This window comes from Aptenodytes patagonicus, chromosome Z (assembly GCF_965638725.1).
Source record: "Aptenodytes patagonicus chromosome Z, bAptPat1.pri.cur, whole genome shotgun sequence".
In the NCBI taxonomy this organism is placed as follows: Eukaryota; Metazoa; Chordata; class Aves; order Sphenisciformes; family Spheniscidae; genus Aptenodytes; species Aptenodytes patagonicus.
The window spans coordinates 61,585,211-61,608,393 of record NC_134982.1 but is presented as its reverse complement, the minus strand read 5'-3'; the positions used below and the strand labels follow the sequence as shown (position 1 = coordinate 61,608,393).

Here is a 23,183-nt window from a genome sequence, read left to right as displayed (position 1 = left end):
TGAGACTCAAAACCCAAGCTGGTTGCAGTTTCCTAATTGCCCTATTCTTTCCTTTCCTTCCTGACCAGTATAAGTTCCTGACAAGCACCAATCATTTTGTTACAATAAAATATATTTATCAGCTACTGCTAAATAACTAGCAATAAACACACTAGTTTTACTACATAGGACTTTGCTGTGCTCATTCGGATATATTACACACATTTGTAATTCAGGCACACAGTATGCCAGTTCCACCTCAAATTTCTATTTCATGCAATACATACTTGTAAATACATTTATTCTCACAAAATGACATATATGAGACTATATTTATTAAAGAGTAGTTCTGCTATCTTAAATTTATTTCTTTTAGGCATCATGATGCTTTAGTTTAAAAAAAAACCATGAAAATTATAAAAAAGGAAAACATTTTGCCCATAACAACAACAACAACATCATCATCATAATTTTTGGTGTGTTTTATATTTGTGCTATGACTTCATCATTTCTCTGAACTCTTCCTGTACTAATACGATGTCCACTTTCCATTTCTTCAGACATGTTAATTGTATTATAAGCAGTTTTTGCAGTTGTTCATTGGTAAGTAGTCTTTTACATTACAGAAAATACCTAGGGAAAGTCCCCTCTATAATTTTAAGAACCAGAGAACATAAACCAGGCGTCAAACAGTGAAGACTGAAACATTCAGTTTAAAATGGCTTCTTTCCATGCTTGTTATATTCTTTTCCTGCTTAGGTATGCAACCTATACCAACTGCAATTTTTTTGCTTAGGTCTGATGCTCCTTTCTTTACTGTGCTGAAGATGCTTTTGTAAAGACTATGAATAACCTTATTCTAACCAAATCAAAGGCTCATCTTTTATTTACAACTTCGAGCAGGATCTTTCAGTGTTGAAACAACAAGCAAATCCTCTGCAATTTTGAATCTTCCTAATTAGACTTCTCTAACTGTAAATATTGCTCTTAATACCTTTCAGCATTTTCCTCCAAGGTTTAATTCAGTCACTTTTCTCTTCTTTTGTACTCTATTTAAGGGACCTCATATAATCTCTGAGCACCAAACATGCATCCCAAGCCTGAAAACATCTAAAGATTTTCTCATGTCTCTCACATTTCATTCTAGGCATCCCACATCAATACTGGAAAGTAAATTCGTTTTCTGTTTCAAGCCTCATCCTTTCTCCATCAACCTAAGAAATTTTAACCACCTACCAAATTGAACTCCTCTCTTTTCTTACAACAACACATGAACTAGCAAAGGTAAACTATGACAAATTTATTTTAGAAAGGAATGTAACTCATGGCTACATGTGCTGGCATAAAAATACATCAAGTCTTATTCGTTGACTCTGCTGCCATAGGTTTGCCATGTAATACTATCACAGAAATACACTACTTCAGTACCTGAAAAATCAAGGACCTGCCTGCACGCTGATTCTCCTTTCCTCTTCTTTTCAACACCTATCCTGCAAGAAATTGTAGGCCACCCTTCACATTTCCCCCTCCTTTTTTTTTTAAGAAGGAAACAAAAGAGAGATGAGGCAGGAAGAGGAGCTATACCTTCTCCTTTCACTTAAATGAATCAGAAATTTCTACCCCAGATACAAAGCCTTGTTCAGTACATTTTTATTGTAATGAGCTTTTCATAGAAATGCACAAGTAAACAGCAAAATATGCAACACTTAACAGACATTTCAGTTTCTCAACTCACAGATTCAGCTACAACCTAGCAAAATATTTCCAGCAGTGCAACAAAAATGTTGTGCAAAAGTATTCACCTCTCCGTGTGTGTGTGTGCATGCACTCATGTGCAAATATAGCATACAACAACTGACAAAAATCAAAAGATGGGTTAGGCATCCAACAGGTAATAAATAGCAGAATTATGTCTAACCTTAATTCAGCCCCCATTTTGTATGGATTATGATGTTAATTTTTTTTTACAAAGAAACCTCCATACAATCAATGGGCCATCACTATATATTTATATTTAACCTCATTCAAAGAATCCCCTTCCAAGCACTCCTGAATAAGTGTTTTAACTGAACAGAAAGACTTCTCTTAACAGTTCTATTCCATCATCTCTGTTTATGAAACACACACTACATTACTTCATTATCACAGCCTGTCCTATGAAATTAAGGTCCACAATTACTGCTACTTTGCTAGAGATTACAGCCAGAACTGTCATTTAGCATCCACTCATTTTGGGTGTCCACCTAGAAACAGCTCAAAACGTGATTTTATAGGGCACTTGCATTCTATTTCACATCTTACATTCAAACCACATTTCCAGTCAGTTTCAGCAGAAGCTGTGTAAATGCAAGACTTAGCTTCAGTTGTTTGTTTTGTCCATCCTCAAAGACTAGGAAAACTGATCAGGAAATCAAGACTTCACAAAGGTACCCAGCTACCTAGAACCATTCAGCAACTTTGATAAGAATCTAGAGTAAAACACACTTTAATCAGAGAGCATCAAATTGCCTTAGACCATGAAGTCATATTCTTTTCTTTACGTTGCTCTCTATTTCACACACTATACACATTCTAATCGCTAAAACAACGAGGTAGAAGTCCAGTGAGGTGTTTTTCTATGCAACCTATCTCACCACCAGGACAGCAATTCTATGATGGCAGACTTAAAGCCCGACTTTATAAAAGCTAATTTCTGAATACTGGACTCAAGCTGTAATACTATTTTAAATACAGGAGGTTTAATGGGATTTCAGTTAAAACACTTAGCTGTGAAAAAGGGACCTCACATGAGTCTAGCCAGGACATTCAAAAAGAGAGATCTTAAATTCACTTGTATTGAACTTCACCATTTGAGCTCCTGGAATAACTGTGCTGATGGTAATCATGAAATAATGGGGGATGAGGGAAAAAACCCCTGTATTGGCAGTACAACTGACCAATACTGAGAGCAAAAGAATTTCAACTTTGACTCTCACTTCAGATTCCATCATCAGAGGCAAAAATATACAAGTTACTTTTTCGGTACTAACTGCTAAATTCCCTAAGCCAAACACAAGCAAAAATGTACTTTTGTAAGTGACACAGTAAGCATTAATACCAGAAGTAAGATGAAAATCCCACCTCTTTTCTCTCCCATGTATGTGCAAGTAACGTATACATGTGTACACGCATGTCCTTCTAAAACAAAAGGTCAAATCTAATTTTTGGTTTATATGCTGCAAGTGAATTTTCAGTTCAAGCCAGTCTTGAATTTTTTTTTTAAACCATTTAAACATAATTATATTGGCTTTACTAGGAAAAAAAAATCGCCCTTTCTGCTTCAAAAGAAGGTTTATGATTACATCTAATGCACACAAAAAGAGATATCAAATCATAAGCCACAGGTCAACAAATTAAATATTGCACACCTGATTAACCATCACCTGTATATTCCTTCCTTGTTATTAAGAAACTACTCCTGCTATTGTGTCTATACAGATTTCAGGTACAGCAGCAGCTGACTTTCTCAATAGTAAAGGCTGCTTCACTGATTGCATACCAAAACAAACTTAAACTAGATTATATTATGCCACAGACTACAGCCAGGAAAGTGTTGAACAAACAGAATGAAACACATTTAGGCCTTTTTTCCACAGGGAAAGAAGAGTCATCTAGCAGACATGGTGAATGCTATGAACAGAAAATAGTTTTTTTCCAGTACTGTATCTATTGAATACAATTTAATCAAACTTCTATTGATGAACAAAAAACAAACATAAATCATATTTGTTTTGCTAGGGACTTTGGGCTTCAGCAGGAACAGGAAACTCTCCAATATGCACAAATGTCTAAATCAATTGCATTTCCTACAATAATTAACTTCCTATGAACAGTTTGTCTTCACCAAACAGTGACATTGCTGTTTCAGAAACAATATAATGAGGTCAGTTTCATTAAGGTAAGTTCAGTTTAATTTTAACACTACAGGGATTTAGCTTTGCCTTCATGCTGAGTGGTGATTCACTTTGTGATGGTTACTACTTATTTCAATATATTTACATTGTTTATTAATGTGCTTCTGATGGGTGAAGGTGATGAAATTGAAAATTTAATGTAAAAGCAATGATAACTCCTGGAGGTGCCGATATAATGAACTGCCTGCGTGTAGCAGGAAGTGTGTCTTCTAAACCTATGCCCAGGCAATTATGTGATATACACATTATTAGCAGGCAGATATTTTCACATGGCAGGTTTTTTTGTTTTCCCCTTTTGAGGCAAATGCTTAGATTTAATATTAGTCACATCAAAATTTGTCTCTCTGACCATGCCTCTACCCCCCAGATTTGTAAGTATCTCCAGGGCAATATAACAATTTAACAACTATTTCAGTTTTAGTGGAGTAACAGCGTTTACTTCAGTTACCTGAAACTAAGGAGGGTAAAATGAAGTCGCTACAACATAATGAGTCATTGAGAAAAAAACATGCAAGATAAAACACAGAATTATGGAAAAATCGTTAAAAGTACTATCTTCAGAGCAAATCAAAGGCTGAATTTACTGAGCAACAGCTCAGCAGCAACAGAACTAATCAAAGCCTGAGTTTTGGTGGATCCGTGTTTTGTAGATAAGCTTATCATATAGAGTATGTCATGCCAGACCATAAAGGGAAAAATTTATGTTATAACCTGTACCTCAGTGAAAGTATGTATTTGCTTTTGTGTGGCTTAGGGGTCCACTGCCCCCTCCCTCCAAACTGTAGAATCTTCCTGTCATTAAGACCTTGTTCAAATTTGGTTGATATTGGCTAACTCACTAAAGTTACTTGAGGAGATGGACAAATTGGCAACGCAATTACATAAAACCGCTTTGCCCCACAAAACCGGATTCCAATTTGTATGTAATTTTTATAGGCACATTTTAGCAGACCATGTTCAGCTCCTGGTTTTCCCAGTGTATCTTACCGGATGCTCATGTGCTTGTAGGACCAAAAACCACTTTCTAAAACAGCCACCCAACTTTTCCTCTGGAGACAAAAATAAAACCAAACCTGATTTGATTGTTCCTTTTTTTTTTTTTGCTTACACACACATAATTCAACTGAAGTTAGAGCTGTATAAATGTAAAATTGAAGCTAGGCTCCTGTAAATGATGGGAGAATTTATCTTAAACTAACAATTAAGAACATGAAACAAAATTCTCTTACAGCAACTACTGTGTTTTGATATTTCACATCGTGAACCCAACTAATTTCAAATGGACAAAACAATGCAGTGTGTTTCCATAGAAACATGTTAGATGAGGATGTATACTAAATAGTGGTCTCAGCAAACGAGACTGCATTGCAGAAATGTGGCTTTGAAATACATTTCAAAGACAAATAAAAAACAATTTAAAAACAGGACCTTGTTTCAACATTTTGTTTCAAACATTAACAAATTCAATAAAACACACAGATAACAAGATCCTCAACCAAATGCTAATGTGCTTACTAGTAACATAAGGATGAAGCACCTTGTCAGCATAAATCTTGATATGAATTTTTAAGCAGCTAGCTCATTCTGCTCTGGAATAGGCTTAAAAAAAATTAGAATTGTATTTCTTTCTAAAAAAATCCATCTTGAATTGATTAAGATAAGTTTCAGATATGGAATTGTAAATATTGTCTCTAGTAGTTTAAGGTACTTTCAGTCAAGATGCTCTTACACTCTAGAAGCTAGTTTTTATGTAACTGTAACTTAATCATTTGAGTTAACTCTGCAACATGGCAACGTATATAGAAAATCTAACCCCTTTGGGAGATTTTATCAAAAACTCTAAACACTGGCCTAATTTTTGCTGTCATTAACAGCAAAAGGAAACTCGTCTTTAATTTATTTAGTCCTTGAACCTCAACATTGTTCAATGAAAACAGTAGGAAACTGCAGCTGACGAGGTCTTCTCCTTAGTATCAAGAAAAATCTTGATACTAACCCAATATTTATATAATAGCATATGATCCACAAGAACTTTAAAGTACAGTCTTATTTTAATATCTCTGAAACATAAATAACAATCAGCGTATTTCTAGAAGCTTTGTAACAGTCATGGGTTTTTTTTTCCTGCAACTAAGTACTGCACACTGCACACATTTTTACACATGCATATGTGTATATGCACACATACACAAATGTAATGAAAAATAATTCAGTATTAAACATTAGCTGCACTCAACCCACTGCACGTACAACCAATATTTAAGCATATGAACATATTATTCCCTAATACATACATAGTAATACAAACTGAGAAATAGGCAAAGAGCTAATAGCAGATAGTTACATATAGAATAGTTACATGCTAGTACACACACTATTTCTTTGTGTCCATTCTTTAGGATTGCACTTACAGATAAATTACAACCTTCTTTAGCAAATTAAACCAAGAACAGGAAAATCTGATGACATTAAAATGCACTAATAAATTTTACCCACAAGGCTAGAGATCAGTGGTAGACTAATTTTTTAAATTATTTCTTATATAGCATTCAATCATATTAGCTGTACGGAACATAGCAAATTGCATCAATTAAAAATAAACAGATTAAAAACTTCGTAACTCGTTAACAATCAGGATATAATTTATCAGTATTTTACATTAGTGAGTCCCTTAACTGACACAGAAATAAATAAGTACATACCCTGATCCAAAATCTCTTCCTCTTCTTTTTTGGCCTGCTGCAGCAAAGAACTCTTATCAGTATCCTTGGTTTCTGAAAAATGGATTTAGGATATGATGTTAACCTCTGCTTGTGAATGGAATTTAGTATCTTCCTACTGGGGAAAAAAGGCCCTTCTGAATGAACATTTGGTATTTTTATCTATCTATAGTAGTTGTACCAAACAGTGCAGCAGTAAAACAACTAGAATAAAAAAATTATGATTTGTACTTTGCTACACAGACATACCAGTCAGATTACTTCTGGAAAATACTGCTGGTGCAACTTATACGCCTACTAGTGTTCAATATAAACATTTGATTCCTTCCATAACAAGGCAGTGGGATCCAGAATACTATGGAAATGTTATGATTCAACTTTGTAGGAAATAGATAGAAGATAAAGCAAATATTAAGAAATGTTAATATAAAGTACTGATACTTGGCATAGAAAAGAGGTCAGTCTTTTGGGTACACAGCTCATGTAGCTATAAAAATATGTTTAAAATTGAAAGCCGACAATAGGAAGAAACAGACAAAAGACTACGGCAGACACTTCCACCAAAAACAAGAGCAGAATCCTGTGATGGTCTATAATTAACGATTTGAATTTTATTCAGAATTGCATTTCCTTTTAAGGAAAATTTAGCATATCAAAGCAACACAGACAAACACATCAGCGAGCATAAAAAGACTTGAATAAAATGGATTACAAGGTTTTTTCACCTTCATGATGTCCATGCGTCATCTTTAGCATATCAGACTTGACCGGAATAGGAATATTTGCCTCCTGTGGTATATTTCTGAACATCTCAGGGTTTGCATTCTGTGTGCAGGTCATATACGAAACAGCATGCTTGGCTTCCATATAGTACATAATGTAAAAATTACACATTTCATCATCAGCTGTTCCCCTACACAACAAAGAAAAGATGCAGCAGTTAGGAAAAAATGAGCTGCATATAGCTGTTAGTCAATTCATCTAACTTGTTTAAAGAATATTAGAAAGATGCAATGAAACATTTAGAAATCCCACACTAAAATATTTAATAGCTTCATCGCAGTGAATATCAAAAGTTTATTTCAGTTAATAGTAGAGAATACCAGTTTGTACAAATTCCCCAAGTACCTCAGAAATTCCTAACAATTTGGTTTTGATTCTACAAAAAACTGCATCAACTACTTAAACTGCTCTTCCTTCTCATTTCCCTGGTATACTCCTTATAGTCCCCAGTGTGTCATCAACTATGCACATCTTCTGATGAAATAAGACAGAACTGTATCATTCATTACATCACCATTTATATACTTCTCTGTCAATCTGGGGCAAATCTAATTTAAAATCATTGCAAATAACGTCTATGTTTCATTTCAGCAGCTATCTTTTATGACCGTTTTTTTCCCCCTATGTTCAAGTGCATCCATTTATTGGCCAATCACACTGGTGCTAATGCAGCAAAACGTAATTTCATTACATATTAAGACACCATAAATATCTCTTAAAGAGAAGATAGCAGTACCATTTTGAGAATAACTTGATCACAAGCCCCTGTAAGGAAAACATGCGTGCAAGAGGAATGATTAAACACTAGCAAAATTCAGTTCTTTGCAAATGTTGTGCATGTACTTGAAACAGAAGAGGCTCTTCTGTACTGCTACATAATCCTGTCTTCAACAGAAAAAACAGCTGGTACGAGAAATATTTTTTTCTGAAAAATATTACTTTGTGAAGCAGACAATAAGGGCCTCTTTGTAACTGTGATCTGTTTCTGTTTTTTTCCCTCTGCCACATAGGTTGGTTATCTTTTATTTATAGCTACAATCCTGACAATGGAATAAGCTAGGACTTATAACGAAAGGTTCACAAAATAAAGGATTTTCCATTAATATTTTTTAATTAGCTTTCACAATTAACCAGTGAGCCCACACTCATAAAAAGATACGGGGGTGGCCTATTAGCTGTTTGCAAAAGACGTCAGTGTTGACTTTTCCAGCAGCATCCTGCAGCATTCATTTATTCACCATAGCAACAATAATGACACCAGCCGGAGGGGAGACATGGGGAAGATGGGAGAAGAGACTGTTTCAAAAGGGGAACTGGTATTTTTCCATGCATTGAAAATTTAGCATCCCTTGGAGACCACAAAAATCAGACTCTGACTTGGCAAGCTCTGCTTAAGCTTTTAGAAAGCATTAACTTCACTGTTGGACTCCCAGTATCTGTCACTGTAATTGCTTCCTCTTTAAAACTCCAGTAGAAAAGGGGATGTGGAACCCACATGAAGTCTGGTTCACCAGACACATGTTACTGTGTATAAATATTTCAAAGTTGATAATTCTAAATATTTACAGTTAAAAAAAAAAAACAAAATACTCTGTCAACAACAGTTTTAGTAAATTCACAGAAAACCCAGAATCCTTCCATTAGATATTTGAACTCCCGAGAAACCCTATTTTTGTGACTGAGTTTAATGAGTAGAAATGCTGATGCACAAGTTAAAAAGAAATAAAATAAAAAAATTCCTGTTAACCACCTTCACACCACTGCCACAGATATCTAGAACCGTATCCAGATCTTGGTATATTAACAGTACACAGTGAAGCATAATGAAACAGAGGATTTAGCATCAAAAAGCAAGATAATGCAGTTAAAGAATCTTAAATACTGGATGGGAACGTTTTGCTACAGGCACGTAAACCTTCTCTTGAATGGTACAATACCTGTTAAACATATTTTGAAAGGGAAAGACACAGGTTGCACTATTTTCTCTCTGTTAAGAGTTTTAAACAACACATGACATCTCAACTGGAAAAACAAGCAGCCATCGTGGCCAATGGCACTTTCCTTTACAAAGATATGATCTTTACACTGAACGGGCTCCGGTTCTTTGATATCCCTTAGACTGGTAAGTTATATACTACTTGACACTATATCAACTCTAATGTTTACTCTGAAACATCATTAAGTTTTCTGTTATAAAAATGCAGTGGCTGCTTGCATGGAGTACTTACTGGTCTGTAGCAAAAATTAGAATAATTCACTCCTTTCATTTGCAAAAGTTTGAGCTTGAGGAGAAATCCAGCTAATTGAAATGGAACGTTTATGAAACTTTTGAAAAGATGACTCCTGCCTCACCTCTTTACACCAGAGACATTAAGTCTGTGCTCATGTAATTACCCTGAACTTGTATGTAGTCAACTGCACAAGCAAAATCAGGTTTCACTTCTGAACCTTGGTTTGCCAAACTCTATACATCTAAGAGGCATGCCTCAATACCTAATTTAATTTCTCAGACTAGGGGAGGAAGCAGGATGAAAAAGGGCAGTGTGAACCATGGGGGTCATGACATAATGTAAGATAATGGAAAGCAGTTAGTGCAACTAAAGAAAAACATGAAAAAAACCCAAGACCAAATGTGTAAAGAAACAAATAGCACAGTAAGGAAGGGATAAAAGAAAATGAGAACATCTATCCTCCCTCCCCAAGTTAGATACTAAGTAATAGACTTGGCCAAAAATGACACTTCATTCGTATGAAAAGGACTAGTTGACTATCACAGAAATTATTACACAGTTAAGAAAGTATAACATATAATACATGTCATGCTTTAACTAGAGTTAGCATATATTATGAATGGTTAAGCTTTAACTGATCAGCTTTGGAAAGGTGAATGAACAAAGTGAACTCTGTTTTAGCCCTGCCTTCTATGTATATTAAAGATAGATCACATGAGGAATTTAAGATCTTTTTTTCAGCTAGTTTAAGAAAAAACAAAAACACAGGCAGAAAATTAAGTATAGAGACGGGAAAGTGAACATGAAGACCTGATCTGATCCTTTTCAGATATGTATTATTTCACAGCTTTCCTTTCATGTTTGCATTTCCCATTTTTTCAGTGTTTATATCTGGAACTCAAAGGTTCTTTTAATATTTCTTTTGGACTGACGAGTCATTCTGAATGGGAGCAAGACAACTGCCCTGATGGGCAACACTTTCCAAGATTTAAACAACTTTAATTTATTTTGGCTGTTTATCTTTCCATATACCCAGCTTAAAATTCTTATGCATTTTAATAACTGGTACATTATTCCAAATTTTTAAGGTTAGATTTTATGATGGGTCAAAATCTATCAGAATTTTATAAGTTTCCATAAATTTTCTTTCTGAAATAATGAGAAATTGTGAAGCTTTATTATTTGGTTTTAAACAGTCAATAACTTCAACGTATTAAAAAATACATATTTTAGAATTGATATTCTAAATCCTTCTCTAAGTGCAGAACAGCCCAACATCTGAGTAAGGTGTTTGGCAGCATAGCTTCACCTGAGAAATGTTCCGAACACTTCAGCAAGGTGATTATTCACCTAAGTAAAGGCAATGAACATTGTGTAGAGTTAAATCTTTAGCAAACTAGACAGCAAAACAGGCCATTCTGGCAGAATTTAACAGTTTGTTAGAATTATCTTGGAAGAAGACATGAAACAAATACATTTCTACACATAACCAATACCTTGGGAAAAAATGGTTAGGAAATGGAGCAAATAGAGAAAATTTACCCTATATGTGTCTCTGTAGTTCTGCCTTCACCACTGAACACACATCTAGCTGCTAGGATATCATCATAGCTAACGTCTACAGGATGTTCTACTGGATAGAATGCCTGAAAGAGAAGATGATTCACCATAATTAGCGAAAGCATCTCATATTATTTACGTCAATATACACACTCACGAGAATGACAGTGCTACACATCTGAAAAGTAATTTCAGAACAGTTTTTGCATCATAAAATAATCATGATAATACTTGGCAGTATTCACTTCCAGTGGCACAATAACATGTGCCAGTGGAAACACCATGACGCAAATCCTTGGGTACATGACTGCCAATTCAGCTTCTCAGTTTTAAATAAAGATAATTAAAATTTACAGTTAGAATTAAAAAAACAACCAACCTGTGGTAGTTGTGGACTCTGTCTACCAATCAATGTCCATTGACCATTTCTCACTCTGTATCCACTCACTACTTTACCTGTAAGATACCAATATGTATGTGAACGTGAGATATACTTCTAAAAAAATATGTTGTAGTGTCAGCATTTTTCTGTTAAATATTTGATATTCCTTGCAATAAAACTCTTACCTAGTCTGTGTGTATGAACTCTGTAGGCAAAAAGGTGCATTGGAAACCTTTTGTAATGGCAGGCAATGTCTGCATCAACCACTGTTAAGATAAGATGGCAATAAACAAAGAAAAACACATTATTTATCAGAGAAAAGTTACACTACTGTACTTCATTCAGTGTGAAAGCAGTTTACAAAAGATATACCTACACAGGACAACAGACAATTTCAAAAGATACTGGATAGTATCATATTTCTGCAGTGTCTATCTCAAGACATCTGTAAAGAAAAACTAATAAAATATAGCACAAGTCACTTGAAAATTAGTTTCTGTGATGATGTACATACAAAATGGGGCTGAAACTCAGTAGCATTTTTTCCAGCGTACACTACTGCTATTTAAAGAAGTAAAGTAATACATTTGCTTACAGACTATGTTGAGGGACACTTAAAATAAACATAGCTATGGTAAATAGCCTACTCAGGAGAAAATTAAAATAAACTGATACAATTCTAAACTGATACAATTTATAATGAAGGCTTAATTTTAAGATCTTATAGTTCTAGGCCTAATCTTAAAAATTTAGGGTTAGATGCAGACTTTGGCAGAGAAGTGCTGCACAGACAATGTCTGCAGGCTAGTACTTGTGTTAGGTGCAGTAACAGTAGCTAAGGAAGAGCCTACAGAGAAATTCCTCTGCCGATGCCTCTCTGAGAGGCATCTGGGGACTGGCTGCATTCTTCGTTCATGCTTTACTTAAGAACTGCAAATTTGATTGAACATGAGAAGGCAGTTATCAACAGGCACAGAACTGTTTTTATTCCCCTCTTCCTCACCCCTCCAGCTAACAAAGTAAATTTCTGCGTTGGTCAAATATTTTGGGGCAGGGGGGGAATCAGTTTGATATGTTTTCATATTGAAGAGCAAAATATGTTAAGTTTCAATTCAAATTAAAAAGATTTCAAGCTGCTGAATTTACCGAACACTTGGGAGTCAGTTGAGCATTTGACCACCTCATCATATTTAGGCAGCTAACTGTAAATGGGACAAATGGTGTTCTTGGATATCTAATTTAAAATTCCGGTATACCATAGGAAAATGTAAGGTCAGTGTTCAACTTCTATAAAACAGAATATTCCATGTTAGCTTGAAGAAATGATATTGGGGCTATCCAAGCTGAGTTTCAGATAAAATCCACTGAGTAGGATTCTGAATAGAAACTGGAAACTTTCTTTTACAATGTTTTTTCAGCATTTTGACCTTTTAACCAAATAGGAACACAGAAATAAAATTTTCAAAGAGCAGCTCCTTACTGGTAGAAATTCATTTATTAAAACTAAACTCTTAGTAAATCACAAATAGCATGAATGACAAATGCAGATGAAGAAGAGTAAAAAAAATTTTATGGTTTTTTTTGGGGGAGGGTGGAAATAAGAAAACAGGTAGGACTTCTTTTGTAAAATATTAAGACAAAAATAAATCAAAGAAATACTCTTAAGAATCCTAGAAACTTCAGTATTGCACAGATCATTATTGTTTTGTACAACATTGTTTTCTACAACATTGATTGCCTTTGCAGATATAGTCATTGGGAAATATGATACAATTTTAAAATTGTAACTATTTTTTTCATCATTTGTTTAATTAAGCAATTAATTTGTCCATCTACAATTCAGCAAGCCTCTGCTAAATTTTCTTCCACAATGAGCAGTGAAAATAAATCAGATGCTGAAATTATATAATCACTTTGTAGAATTATGACTCACCTTTCTCGCCTGGTGGTATTACAGTGTTCACAGACATCATAAGATACATTCCAGCAATCAAAGGCTGCCTGCAATTCAAAACCCAAGCTCTGCTAAACAAGTCCTTTGTAAAACCTGACTGCAAGTGACATGATATGCAATACCATTTAACATCATTAATTTCTAAATGTTGGATTATGTCTGAAACTGGTCTACTGAGAAAGAAGCTGTTACACAGCACTTCCCTTTCCCTCCTTTTTTTCATACTGAGCTACAATTTTTAAAGCATCTTCTACAAAGTATGTGAAATAGAACGATACAGTCATCTACATAATTGCCGTCCTTGTCTCAGATTTCTAACTATGAAGCTCTTAAGCTGGATTAACTCAGTACTGGTAGCACCATTTCATCAAGTTTCTTAGCAGAAACAAAAATTTTTGCCAACAGATGACACATAGCTTCAAAATTCTTAATATTGTGAAGTATGTATTATTTTTATTTCACATGTTTTCAAAGGAATCTAAAGGAGAGGTTTCCATGCCTTCTGTTCTGATGAAAAAAATCTTAATAGGTAAGTATTTTTAAAGATACTTACTTTTGATGTGTCAGATGTAAAGTTACACCAGAGCAGTCCTTGTGTTTATCTGCATAAATCACAAAACAGTTTAATCATTAGCAACTGAACCCATGTGAAATTATTCCACATTAATAACATTCTTCTGCTGTGTAAAAAATACCAGAAGACAAAATAAGTTTTAATCTTACTGTTTGCAGTAAAACTTTCATACCATGGAAACATTACTCAAATTTGCACAAACCTGAACATCACAGTGCTGCATTTGTAGCAAAATCCTAATATAGAGCAAAACTCCAGTGGATGAAAAACTAACTGCTCTTTTTGGTACTAGAAATTGCAGATCTTTATGAACTAGCATCTGGGAGATGAAACAGTGTCATTTTTGCAATAGCAGGAAAAGTTGGTTTGCTTCAAACAAATTTGTATTTTGACAAATGTTAGAATAATGAAAGATTTGTGGAAAAGTAATGATTTTTGCCATTAATAATCAAGCAGCAAGAAATCCCTGTAATAAAGTCAACAAGTGAACTTGAGATACCAATACAGACAGTGGCTCTGTTTAACATTGGATATCCTAGAAGGACAGTAAAAATAGTTAATTCATTTGTTAATGTACTGTATCAGCATTATCTAATAAGTTTGACATTTTAATTTAAAGATACTATTGTCTTGATATAGTTGCTCAATTTGAGTTGGTGATCTGGGATTTCAATCTTTGTTCTTTTTCAAGAAAGTTTCCTTTTCTTATGTTTATACCAAAAATAGCTGTAGTAAGAAGACGGATATAACTCCAAAGCAAGTAAACAGAAAATGCTGAAAAAATACCCTCTAACAGTATATGCTTCAGGTAAGAAGGAGAACAGAGTAGTTAAGGATCTGCTCACAAGAGTAACTTGGGAGAGATTTTTCTCCCATCAGTAGCTAGATTCCGAACTGAAAAAAGCAGTGCATTTGAACAGAAGAAAGGATAACGACTAGAGTGGGACAAAATGGGGAGACTTTACAGATTAAAAAGTATCAGTTCAGTTTTTCAAACATTAGCTGTTTTAGTCACACCACATTTCATTATCAAGGGATAATATTCAGTTTGTTTTTTACCACCATTGATACTAGAACTTACTTTCAATATGTTCACAAAGTAGACAGTCACTGTTTTTATAGAATGTATAAATTAGTACATATGTCATGCAAGTGAAAAAGTTGCTAACCCAATTTCACTAGGTTCTCATAATGCTCATCATCATGGCATATGAGAATACTTAGTTTCTCCAGCTCTGTGTGTCCCAAAAAACACTTCTGTATTTAAAAATCTGAATCAGTAAATCACAGTTGTACCTTTACAAACAACAACAAAAAAGGAAAGTCTTCACTGTATACGCAAAAGAAAAAATAGAACAGTAGGTCTTTCATCAAGACTACCCATTACTGTAGTTGCATTGAATGTTTGGAAAGCATGTCTCATGAGAATTTTTGAAACGAAGTGTGATGAATCAGAAGGAAAGCAGCTGAAAATTCAATTGGTAATGCAGAAACAAAAGCATACCCATTCAATACAGATGGAATTTCTGACTGTCTTTAAGCTACATGTAATATTGCCTCAAACACAGAGAGTTCAGTACCTATATTCTGTATAAAGGATTGAGTATGGGTTTGGCAGAGTACTGACAAAGTTCACTTGCAATTACAGTAGAAGTACTTTAAGACTACGCACATGCACACACAAAACGCAAAGCCAGTCAGCCAGTTACTGTCACTGTATCACCCACATTTTCTCTGTTCTACAAAACAGCCAAATAAACAATATATTGTAGAAAATAGATATTTTCAGTCTAATAACATACATTCTTATGTATCATTTTTATGCAAACATGCATATTTGTACAGAAAAACAGTAGACACTGAAAAATTAATCTAAACTTTAAGATAAAAATTCTCCAATTTAAAGTACAGTCTTTAAAACACATTTAAAATATAGTCTGCAATTTTTTTTTTATTTACTTCTCAAAAATAAATACATAAAAAAATCTTTCCATAAATACATTCACCACATGGCAAGTCATTTGCAGGGGGTAGCAGAGAGAGAGGTGAAGAAAGAGGAGAAAAGGTTCAAGGAGAGAGCAGGGACAGGACCAAATAAAAGACTAAGTTAGAGTAGATAAGGGAAAAAATGATGAAGTCAAGATATGGTCAGCACTGCCTAAAGATGGAAAGAAAAACTGAAGTTGTGCCATGCCAGAATAAGCGCTAGTTTTCAATCACAGATAACAAATGTTGCTTTCAAGTGGTCAAGTCATATATCCAAAAGCACCAGAAAGACTAAGCTATTAGGAAAAAAGTAGGGGAATGGTAGGAAAACATTCAAGAGAAAGAGAAATTAAATTCTTTGTCCATGGTTTTAGAAAAAGTTCAAGATATGTATATACTGTTCATCCTCCTCTACTCTTCACTGTAGGAAGCTTCACTTACAATCTCAATACCTTTATATTTGCTATAAAGGTCTTCATGAAATCTCTTTTGCCCCACCTTCCTTGTTTCAAATTAATTTTTTTTTTTTCTAAATTTTTGGCTATTCAGGTGATGCTGCAGAACTCAGCTTTAATAAATTTAACATTGTTAGAAAGTTTGCACTACATAAATTTTAATGGAAGTTGGGAAATACTTGCTTCCTCTCAGAACATTTTACTTTATTAAAGTAATAAAATTTAAAATTTAAAAATTTAAAATGCAATCAGTAGTTTTATGTCTGTCAGTTTTGCAATTTGCAGTTGAAAACATCACCATCCTGTCTTTTAAACACTGCTGAGAAACTATCCCAAAACAATAAAACCAAACCTGTCATATGCTAAACATGAGTCAAGTTTGGAAAATCTAACCCTTACTATGTCATAATGTCTCTTTGAAAAATAGCGTGTCGGGAGAGGGAAACGACTCCAATATATTTCAGTTTGCCAATATCGAAGTTTCCACACTATTTAAATTTTCAGAGTATTGAAAAAATTTTCATTCAATATTTTCATCTAAATTGAGCAATTTCAAAATGAACTGAAGACAGTGGGAAAGTTATTATTACTATTATACAAAGCAATCATATTAATCAGTATCGGGAGAAACATAAATCAATTTCTGGCACAAGAATCTGATCTGCACTGGTGTGTCAAGAGTAAAATAACGGATGGATACATTGGTCTAGACTTTTGAGAAATTCCTACAGTGCGTTATAATTTTGTCTGTGGTTATATTAGCCATGACTGAGCTAAACATTTTTTTAACAACTGCAGAGGTATGCTGAAAACGCTGTTTCCTTGCTTCTCCTTCCCTACAGCCCACCTCCTTGAAACACTCAAAGCTGCTGAACCCTCCCCCCAAGAACGCTGACTGTAGTGAGGCCAAGCCAGTTCCTGGTGCAAACTCTTTTCAAGCTTCGCTGTGTGACCTAAGCAAAAATATCCTTAAAAAATGCACAAACCAAACAAAATCTTAAAGCCTCCTTTCCAGTCTGTCAGTCCAGCTTACCTAAGTACTTTGATTTCTTTTTTTCAGCTATTCAGCAAATGAGCACTGCTCTGGGACAAAGTAGTTACTATTTGCTGTGTGGCAAAGACTGGAAATGCATTTTTATATACCTCAGAAACAGGTTCAAAACAAAGCTAATTGTCCATACAGAGTTTCCAACTCATATGAAACTAGAAGCTGTGCTTATGACTGCCTTTTGTGTGGTGTGCAAATACAACACAATCATATTAAATATTCCCTGCTTTTATTTACCTATGTCAAACAAAATCAATGGTGCATGTTAAAGCCTAACACTGGCTTCAGAATTTAAATACATAATTTGTTTTAAAAAATGTACATGACAACTTTGTAATGATAATTCTAACTGCAAATAAACACTTAAATTAGTTAAAATGAATCACCTATGCTACTCCTGTTAATCATGTTTTCTAGGAGAAATATCTCAAATACTAGAAATACAGTTTGTCAAATGAAACACTCATAGCTGAGAAATCAAATTATCCTAAACAGAAACGCTCTCTTTCTGTAGGCTGATTTTGGTAAAACTTCCAATGCAAGTCTGACAGGCCTCCTGCCAGTCTGTCTATCCAGATCTACAATCCTGAACTCTTTAGTTACACGTACGATAATCTGCCAGAGAAGTTGAGACTTCTAGGGCTTCCTAGATACTTAAAATTCTGTGGTTTTTTACTCAGAATTAGAAAAATAAACACTCTTCAAAACCTATTTTCTTTGCAGTCTGGGTACACGGATTTTAAATTATAGAGCAGACTGTTCAAACTATTTATTCAGTTTCTTCATTGCTCTATTTCTAATATTTAATACGAACAGTATAGCACTCATACATGGCTACTAGAATACTTAAAAGCTTTCACTGTAATAGAGTGGTGCTTTTTATGAAGCTCCAAACCCCTTGTTATTTCAAACTCAGCCCTTTGATTTGTACCAGAATCTCCACATATCAGAACTGGCATTGCCTCATTAAAGATAAGAAGTAGCCTCAAAGCTGGAGCACAACCTCTAAGCAAGGCAATTCCAAAGCTAATGCCCACTGGGAAGTAACTTTATACAAGTTATATTCAAAAAGACAAAGACATGCAGCACAAAAATGAACTTGAAGTCTTGGTAAAGAAAGAGACAAATTCAGTATGTTGCATTCAATATTGATACCTAATATTTGATACATAAAAGAACACTAGCTGAATTTGTCTTTTTCATGAGTCAAGGTGCTTGCTCTTACTCATCTGTTCACTCAACCAAAATCAATTCAGCAAAATTCTTTTTAAAAATCTAGTAACATGTAGAATTCAAGTACCATTTTCCAGTGCCATTTTCACAACTTACTTTCCAAATAGAAAGGAGACAAACAATTGTTGATCCTGGTCCGATATAAATTTTTTAACAAATAAATACCTTGTAAAGGTCACAGATGACTGATTTGCTGAAAGGATATCATAATATATCATAGACATGAATATCTGGGAATATGCAAAATTAATTTTATTCAAGACACCAACATTAAGCCTTCTGGTTATCAAAGAGAAGCACACTGAATCCAGTGTTCAGATAAGAATAGAACTCAAATGACAGCTTACAATTCATATGCTTATGAAGAAAACAGTTATTTTTAGGACATCTACCAGCTTAGTAGCAAAAATTAATTACTCTCCCCAACCAAAAAAAAAACCCCACCAAACCAAAACCCAACACTAAGAAACCCACCCCCCCTCACAAAAGCAGGTATGTCTGTGTTATTATATGTAATGTGGGTAACATAAGTCTTGTAGGGAATGATAGCAGGAAGAAATAAATCTATTCTCAGTGAAGAAGTGGGGGTTAGGAGAAGGAGTTGAGAACGCAGATATGTGTGCCTTATGCAAGACAAGAGCGGGAACAAGAAAGGGAGTAAGAAAGGAGCCAAAGTTGAACAAAAATTAAAGAATTCCCCAAAAGTTTGCTCCAAGCATACTAACAAAAATTATTAATTGCTTCAAAAAATGCAACAGTTACACAAATAGAAAATGATAGAATGTGATTATCTTTCCTACAGAACAAGTTAAAAGAGATTATTGATAACTTTTAATTACTTTGATTCTTGGGGATAAGGTCTATATTCTCACATGTGCTGGAAAGGTCTAAGGTAACAGTATGGTGGGTTAGAAACGTAAGTCTTTGTTATAGGGAGGGCAGGAAAAAACAAATTCTAGGGATTGAAAAACACCCCACATTTTTTAAAATCAGGTCTGAAGGCACTTACATGGAAGAATAAATCAAGAACAGTGTGAGAACTGCATTGCATATCCCTACAGCCCAAACTGAAAGTTGACTGGGTGCCTTTATAGATCTAAAGATGGCTAGATTTACTTTTACTTGAATCTGAACCCTAAACACTTACAAATATATAAAAAAGGCAGACCAATTTCTGACGTTTTACTTGTTACATATCTGTATCTACTATCAACCATAACTCCAAACCATAATAATTTTTGCTTTTGCAATATAAAAAGTGAAGAAAGTCTAATAGAGCAATTACTGTTTTTCTAAGACAGCTTTTTGCACATTCCCCCCAGTTTTTTTGTAGAATTTACTTTTGGTTTTCCAGATTATTTTTTAATTATGTGTATTTTAGACAAGATACAATAAGCTTTATTTTGATATCTGAGCATAAAGTGCATATCTAAATATGAATACTTAGCTCTGGATTATAGCTAAGGAGGGAGGGAAAGCATAATTTGTTTAATGACTGGTTAATGAAATGAAGAAATATCCTTTTTGCAAATAATTGAAAATGAGAGTTGATAAATTTTAACTATGACATTTTTTTCCCTAAAAATTGATAGAAAGTAGAATTGGGTGCTAATACATAAATAATTACTACCTCAAGCCAAATATTTGCAATGACTTGTAAGTCAGAAAATTAAACTCTGAACAATGTTTCTGAATCTTTGATGTGCTACTGAAAGCATAACAGGTTAACTGAGTATATTTCATCCTTTGTCCTCTATTCTGAGTTCCAACAACTGCATGTGCTTACATACAAACTGTAATGACTATATTCTTACACTTTGACAAGCCACAGTTATCAACAGACATCTCATTCATACAAAAAAGCTCCCTTTAGGTCATTCCTGAAGTTTAAAAATATCTGTAAAACTAGTCAAAGGTTATGCATTGAATATGCTTGAACACCACCATCAAGGTTTAGGACATTTAAATTATTAGATTTAAATTATATTTTTCTCTACTGGAATTTTCACAGGCAGACTACATTAAAAACATCTTTTTCTCACTAAAATGACAGAAAAGGTAGGTTATTTTTCACTTTAAAAATAAGATATCAGACTACCAAGTAAAAGGCACTGAAATAAAACAGGGCATTCTGTCATACTCTTTAACTGTTGAAACAGTACATGACACTAGTATCATCTCCTAAATTATAGTTCTATCAGTTCACACTTCTTAAACTTTCATAATTTTGCAGGCTTGTATCTATGACATTGATTATTCTAAGTCCTGCACAGATCTTCTAGGCAAAAAATACAGAAGTCTGCTGCAGGGGGGGTGTTAGTGTAAAATTAAGTTTTAATTTCGGGTGCTAACTTATTTCACTCTAGTTTCTCTAAGTGGGCAAGGGGATTTTTTGAGTAGAAGCTTTGACTACCAAGTTAATTTACTAATAAAAATTTCCAAACACATCCTCAACTAACGTGCAATGGAGGTTACTGATCTCATTTGTTTCTTTTTTTTTTTAATAACTGCATACACATAAATTATACTTAAGAGTGAACATGAGCAGTGAGAACTCTTACTGTCCCCAAGCAATAATGAAGAGCAGGCTCTCAACTAACATACTCTCTTTAGAGGTTTGTAACTTTAATTATTCAGGATTTTAGCAGGCAAAGAATCTCATGGCCAGTACGGGTCCATCTGAACTGTCTCATGAAAATCAATTCTTTCAACTTCAGTTGTGCATATTTGCATATGCGCTCCATTTAAAGAGTGCTGGCACACTTGGTTTATTCCTTCCTCCTCCTCCTCAGTTAGCATTATTGCCATTATGCTACATAATATCTTCATGTCATGGTAGAAGCCATACCTTCAACTTCAGACAGTGCTGCTGAAAAATCTAGATGCATATTGACAAAATCTTGCCAGAAGTTTACAGAAGACAGGCTGCATGGCACTGGGAAGCTGCCAACTACAGGGTAACTTCTCTGTTCAAAACCAAGTACAATCTGTGGATCATTTACCATGGTACCATGGAAGGATTCAGAGGCCACGGACATAGCTCAAACTATTTGTGTAATGCATATTCCTCCCTTAATTTTTTGTTATTATTCAGCTGACTTCCTCCTTCTTCTTTCAAGTCCAACATTTTGATTATCACTTAGCCCATGAGGATCTTCACATTCTCGTTTAAATCCTAATCAGTAATGTATAGCAGCTGAGTTCCAAGAGAATGACAACCCACAGGTTTATTGTTCCTGAAGGCCAGAGAGGTCCTAATCCAAAAACTCCACACCGCATGTGATTCACAGAGTAAAAGTAAGAATTCATGCATCTCAAAGGTGTCAGAACAAGGCATTTTAGTTTTAAAGAACAAAGTACAACATGAAATATACATTTTAAAAAAAAATAATTACTCTTGTCCCAAAAAATCTTAGATCACCGATATCTCAATGTGCATTAATGAAATCCAAATTTCATTTGGGCTGGATGAGCAGACAGTGAGGTGGATTGAAAACTGGCTGAATGGTTGGGCCCAGAGAGTGGTGATCAGTGGTGCAAAGTCTAGTTGGAGGGCAGTAACTAGCGGTGTACCCCAGGGGTCAATACTGGGTCCAGTCCTGTTCAACATCTTCATTAATGAGCTAGATGATAGGGCAGAGTGCACCCTCAGCAAGTTTGCTGATGACACCAAACTGGGAGGAGTGGCTGATACGCCAGAGGGTCATACTGCCATCCAGAGGGACCTGGACAGGCTGGAGAAATAGGCTGACAGCAACCTCATGAAGTTCAACAAGGGGAAGGAAGTGCGAAGTCCTGCACCTGGGGAGGAACTACCACAGCCATGGGTACATGCTGAGGGCCACCCAGCTGGAAAGCAGCTTGGCAGAAAAGGCCCTGCGGGTCCTCATGGACACCAAATTGAACATGAGCCAGCAATGTGCCCTTGCTGCAAAGAAGGTTAATGGTATCCCCGGCTGCATTAGCCAAAGCATTGCCAGCAGGTCAGGGGAGGTGATCCTTCCCCTCTACTCAGCACTGGTGAGGCCACACCTGGAGTACTGTGTCCAGTTCTGGGCTTCCCAGTACAAGAGAGACATGGACGTACTGGAGAGAGTCCAAGGAAAGACCACAAGGATGATGAAGGGACTAGAGCATCTCTCCTCTGAGGAAAGGCTGAGAGAGCTGCGACTGTTCAACCTGGAGAAGAGAAGGATCAGGGGCGGGGGGGATGTCTTATCGATGTACAAAAATACCTGAAGGGAGGGTGCAAAGAGGACAGAGCCAGGCTCTTTTCAGTGGTGCCCAGTGACAGGGCCAGAGGCAATGGGCACAAACTGAGACTG

The 23,183-nt window shown here is 35.1% G+C and overlaps 1 protein-coding gene across 19 annotated transcripts in view; it reads right to left on the bottom strand.

Moving 5' to 3' along the window:
* Window positions 1–23,183, bottom strand: part of PAM (peptidylglycine alpha-amidating monooxygenase) — a 146,751-nt gene that overhangs the window by 30,790 nt on the left and 92,778 nt on the right. For all 19 annotated transcript variants that reach the window (XM_076363156.1, XM_076363162.1, XM_076363165.1 and 16 more), the window contains 7 exons: window positions 14,116–14,164; window positions 13,542–13,609; window positions 11,794–11,874; window positions 11,606–11,682; window positions 11,209–11,312; window positions 7,378–7,565; window positions 6,635–6,706 (listed from right to left, as the gene is read on the bottom strand). In XM_076363156.1, the coding sequence (XP_076219271.1) occupies window positions 6,635–6,706; window positions 7,378–7,565; window positions 11,209–11,312; window positions 11,606–11,682; window positions 11,794–11,874; window positions 13,542–13,609; window positions 14,116–14,164 (639 nt within the window). The remainder of the gene's footprint in view (window positions 1–6,634; window positions 6,707–7,377; window positions 7,566–11,208; window positions 11,313–11,605; window positions 11,683–11,793; window positions 11,875–13,541; window positions 13,610–14,115; window positions 14,165–23,183) is intronic.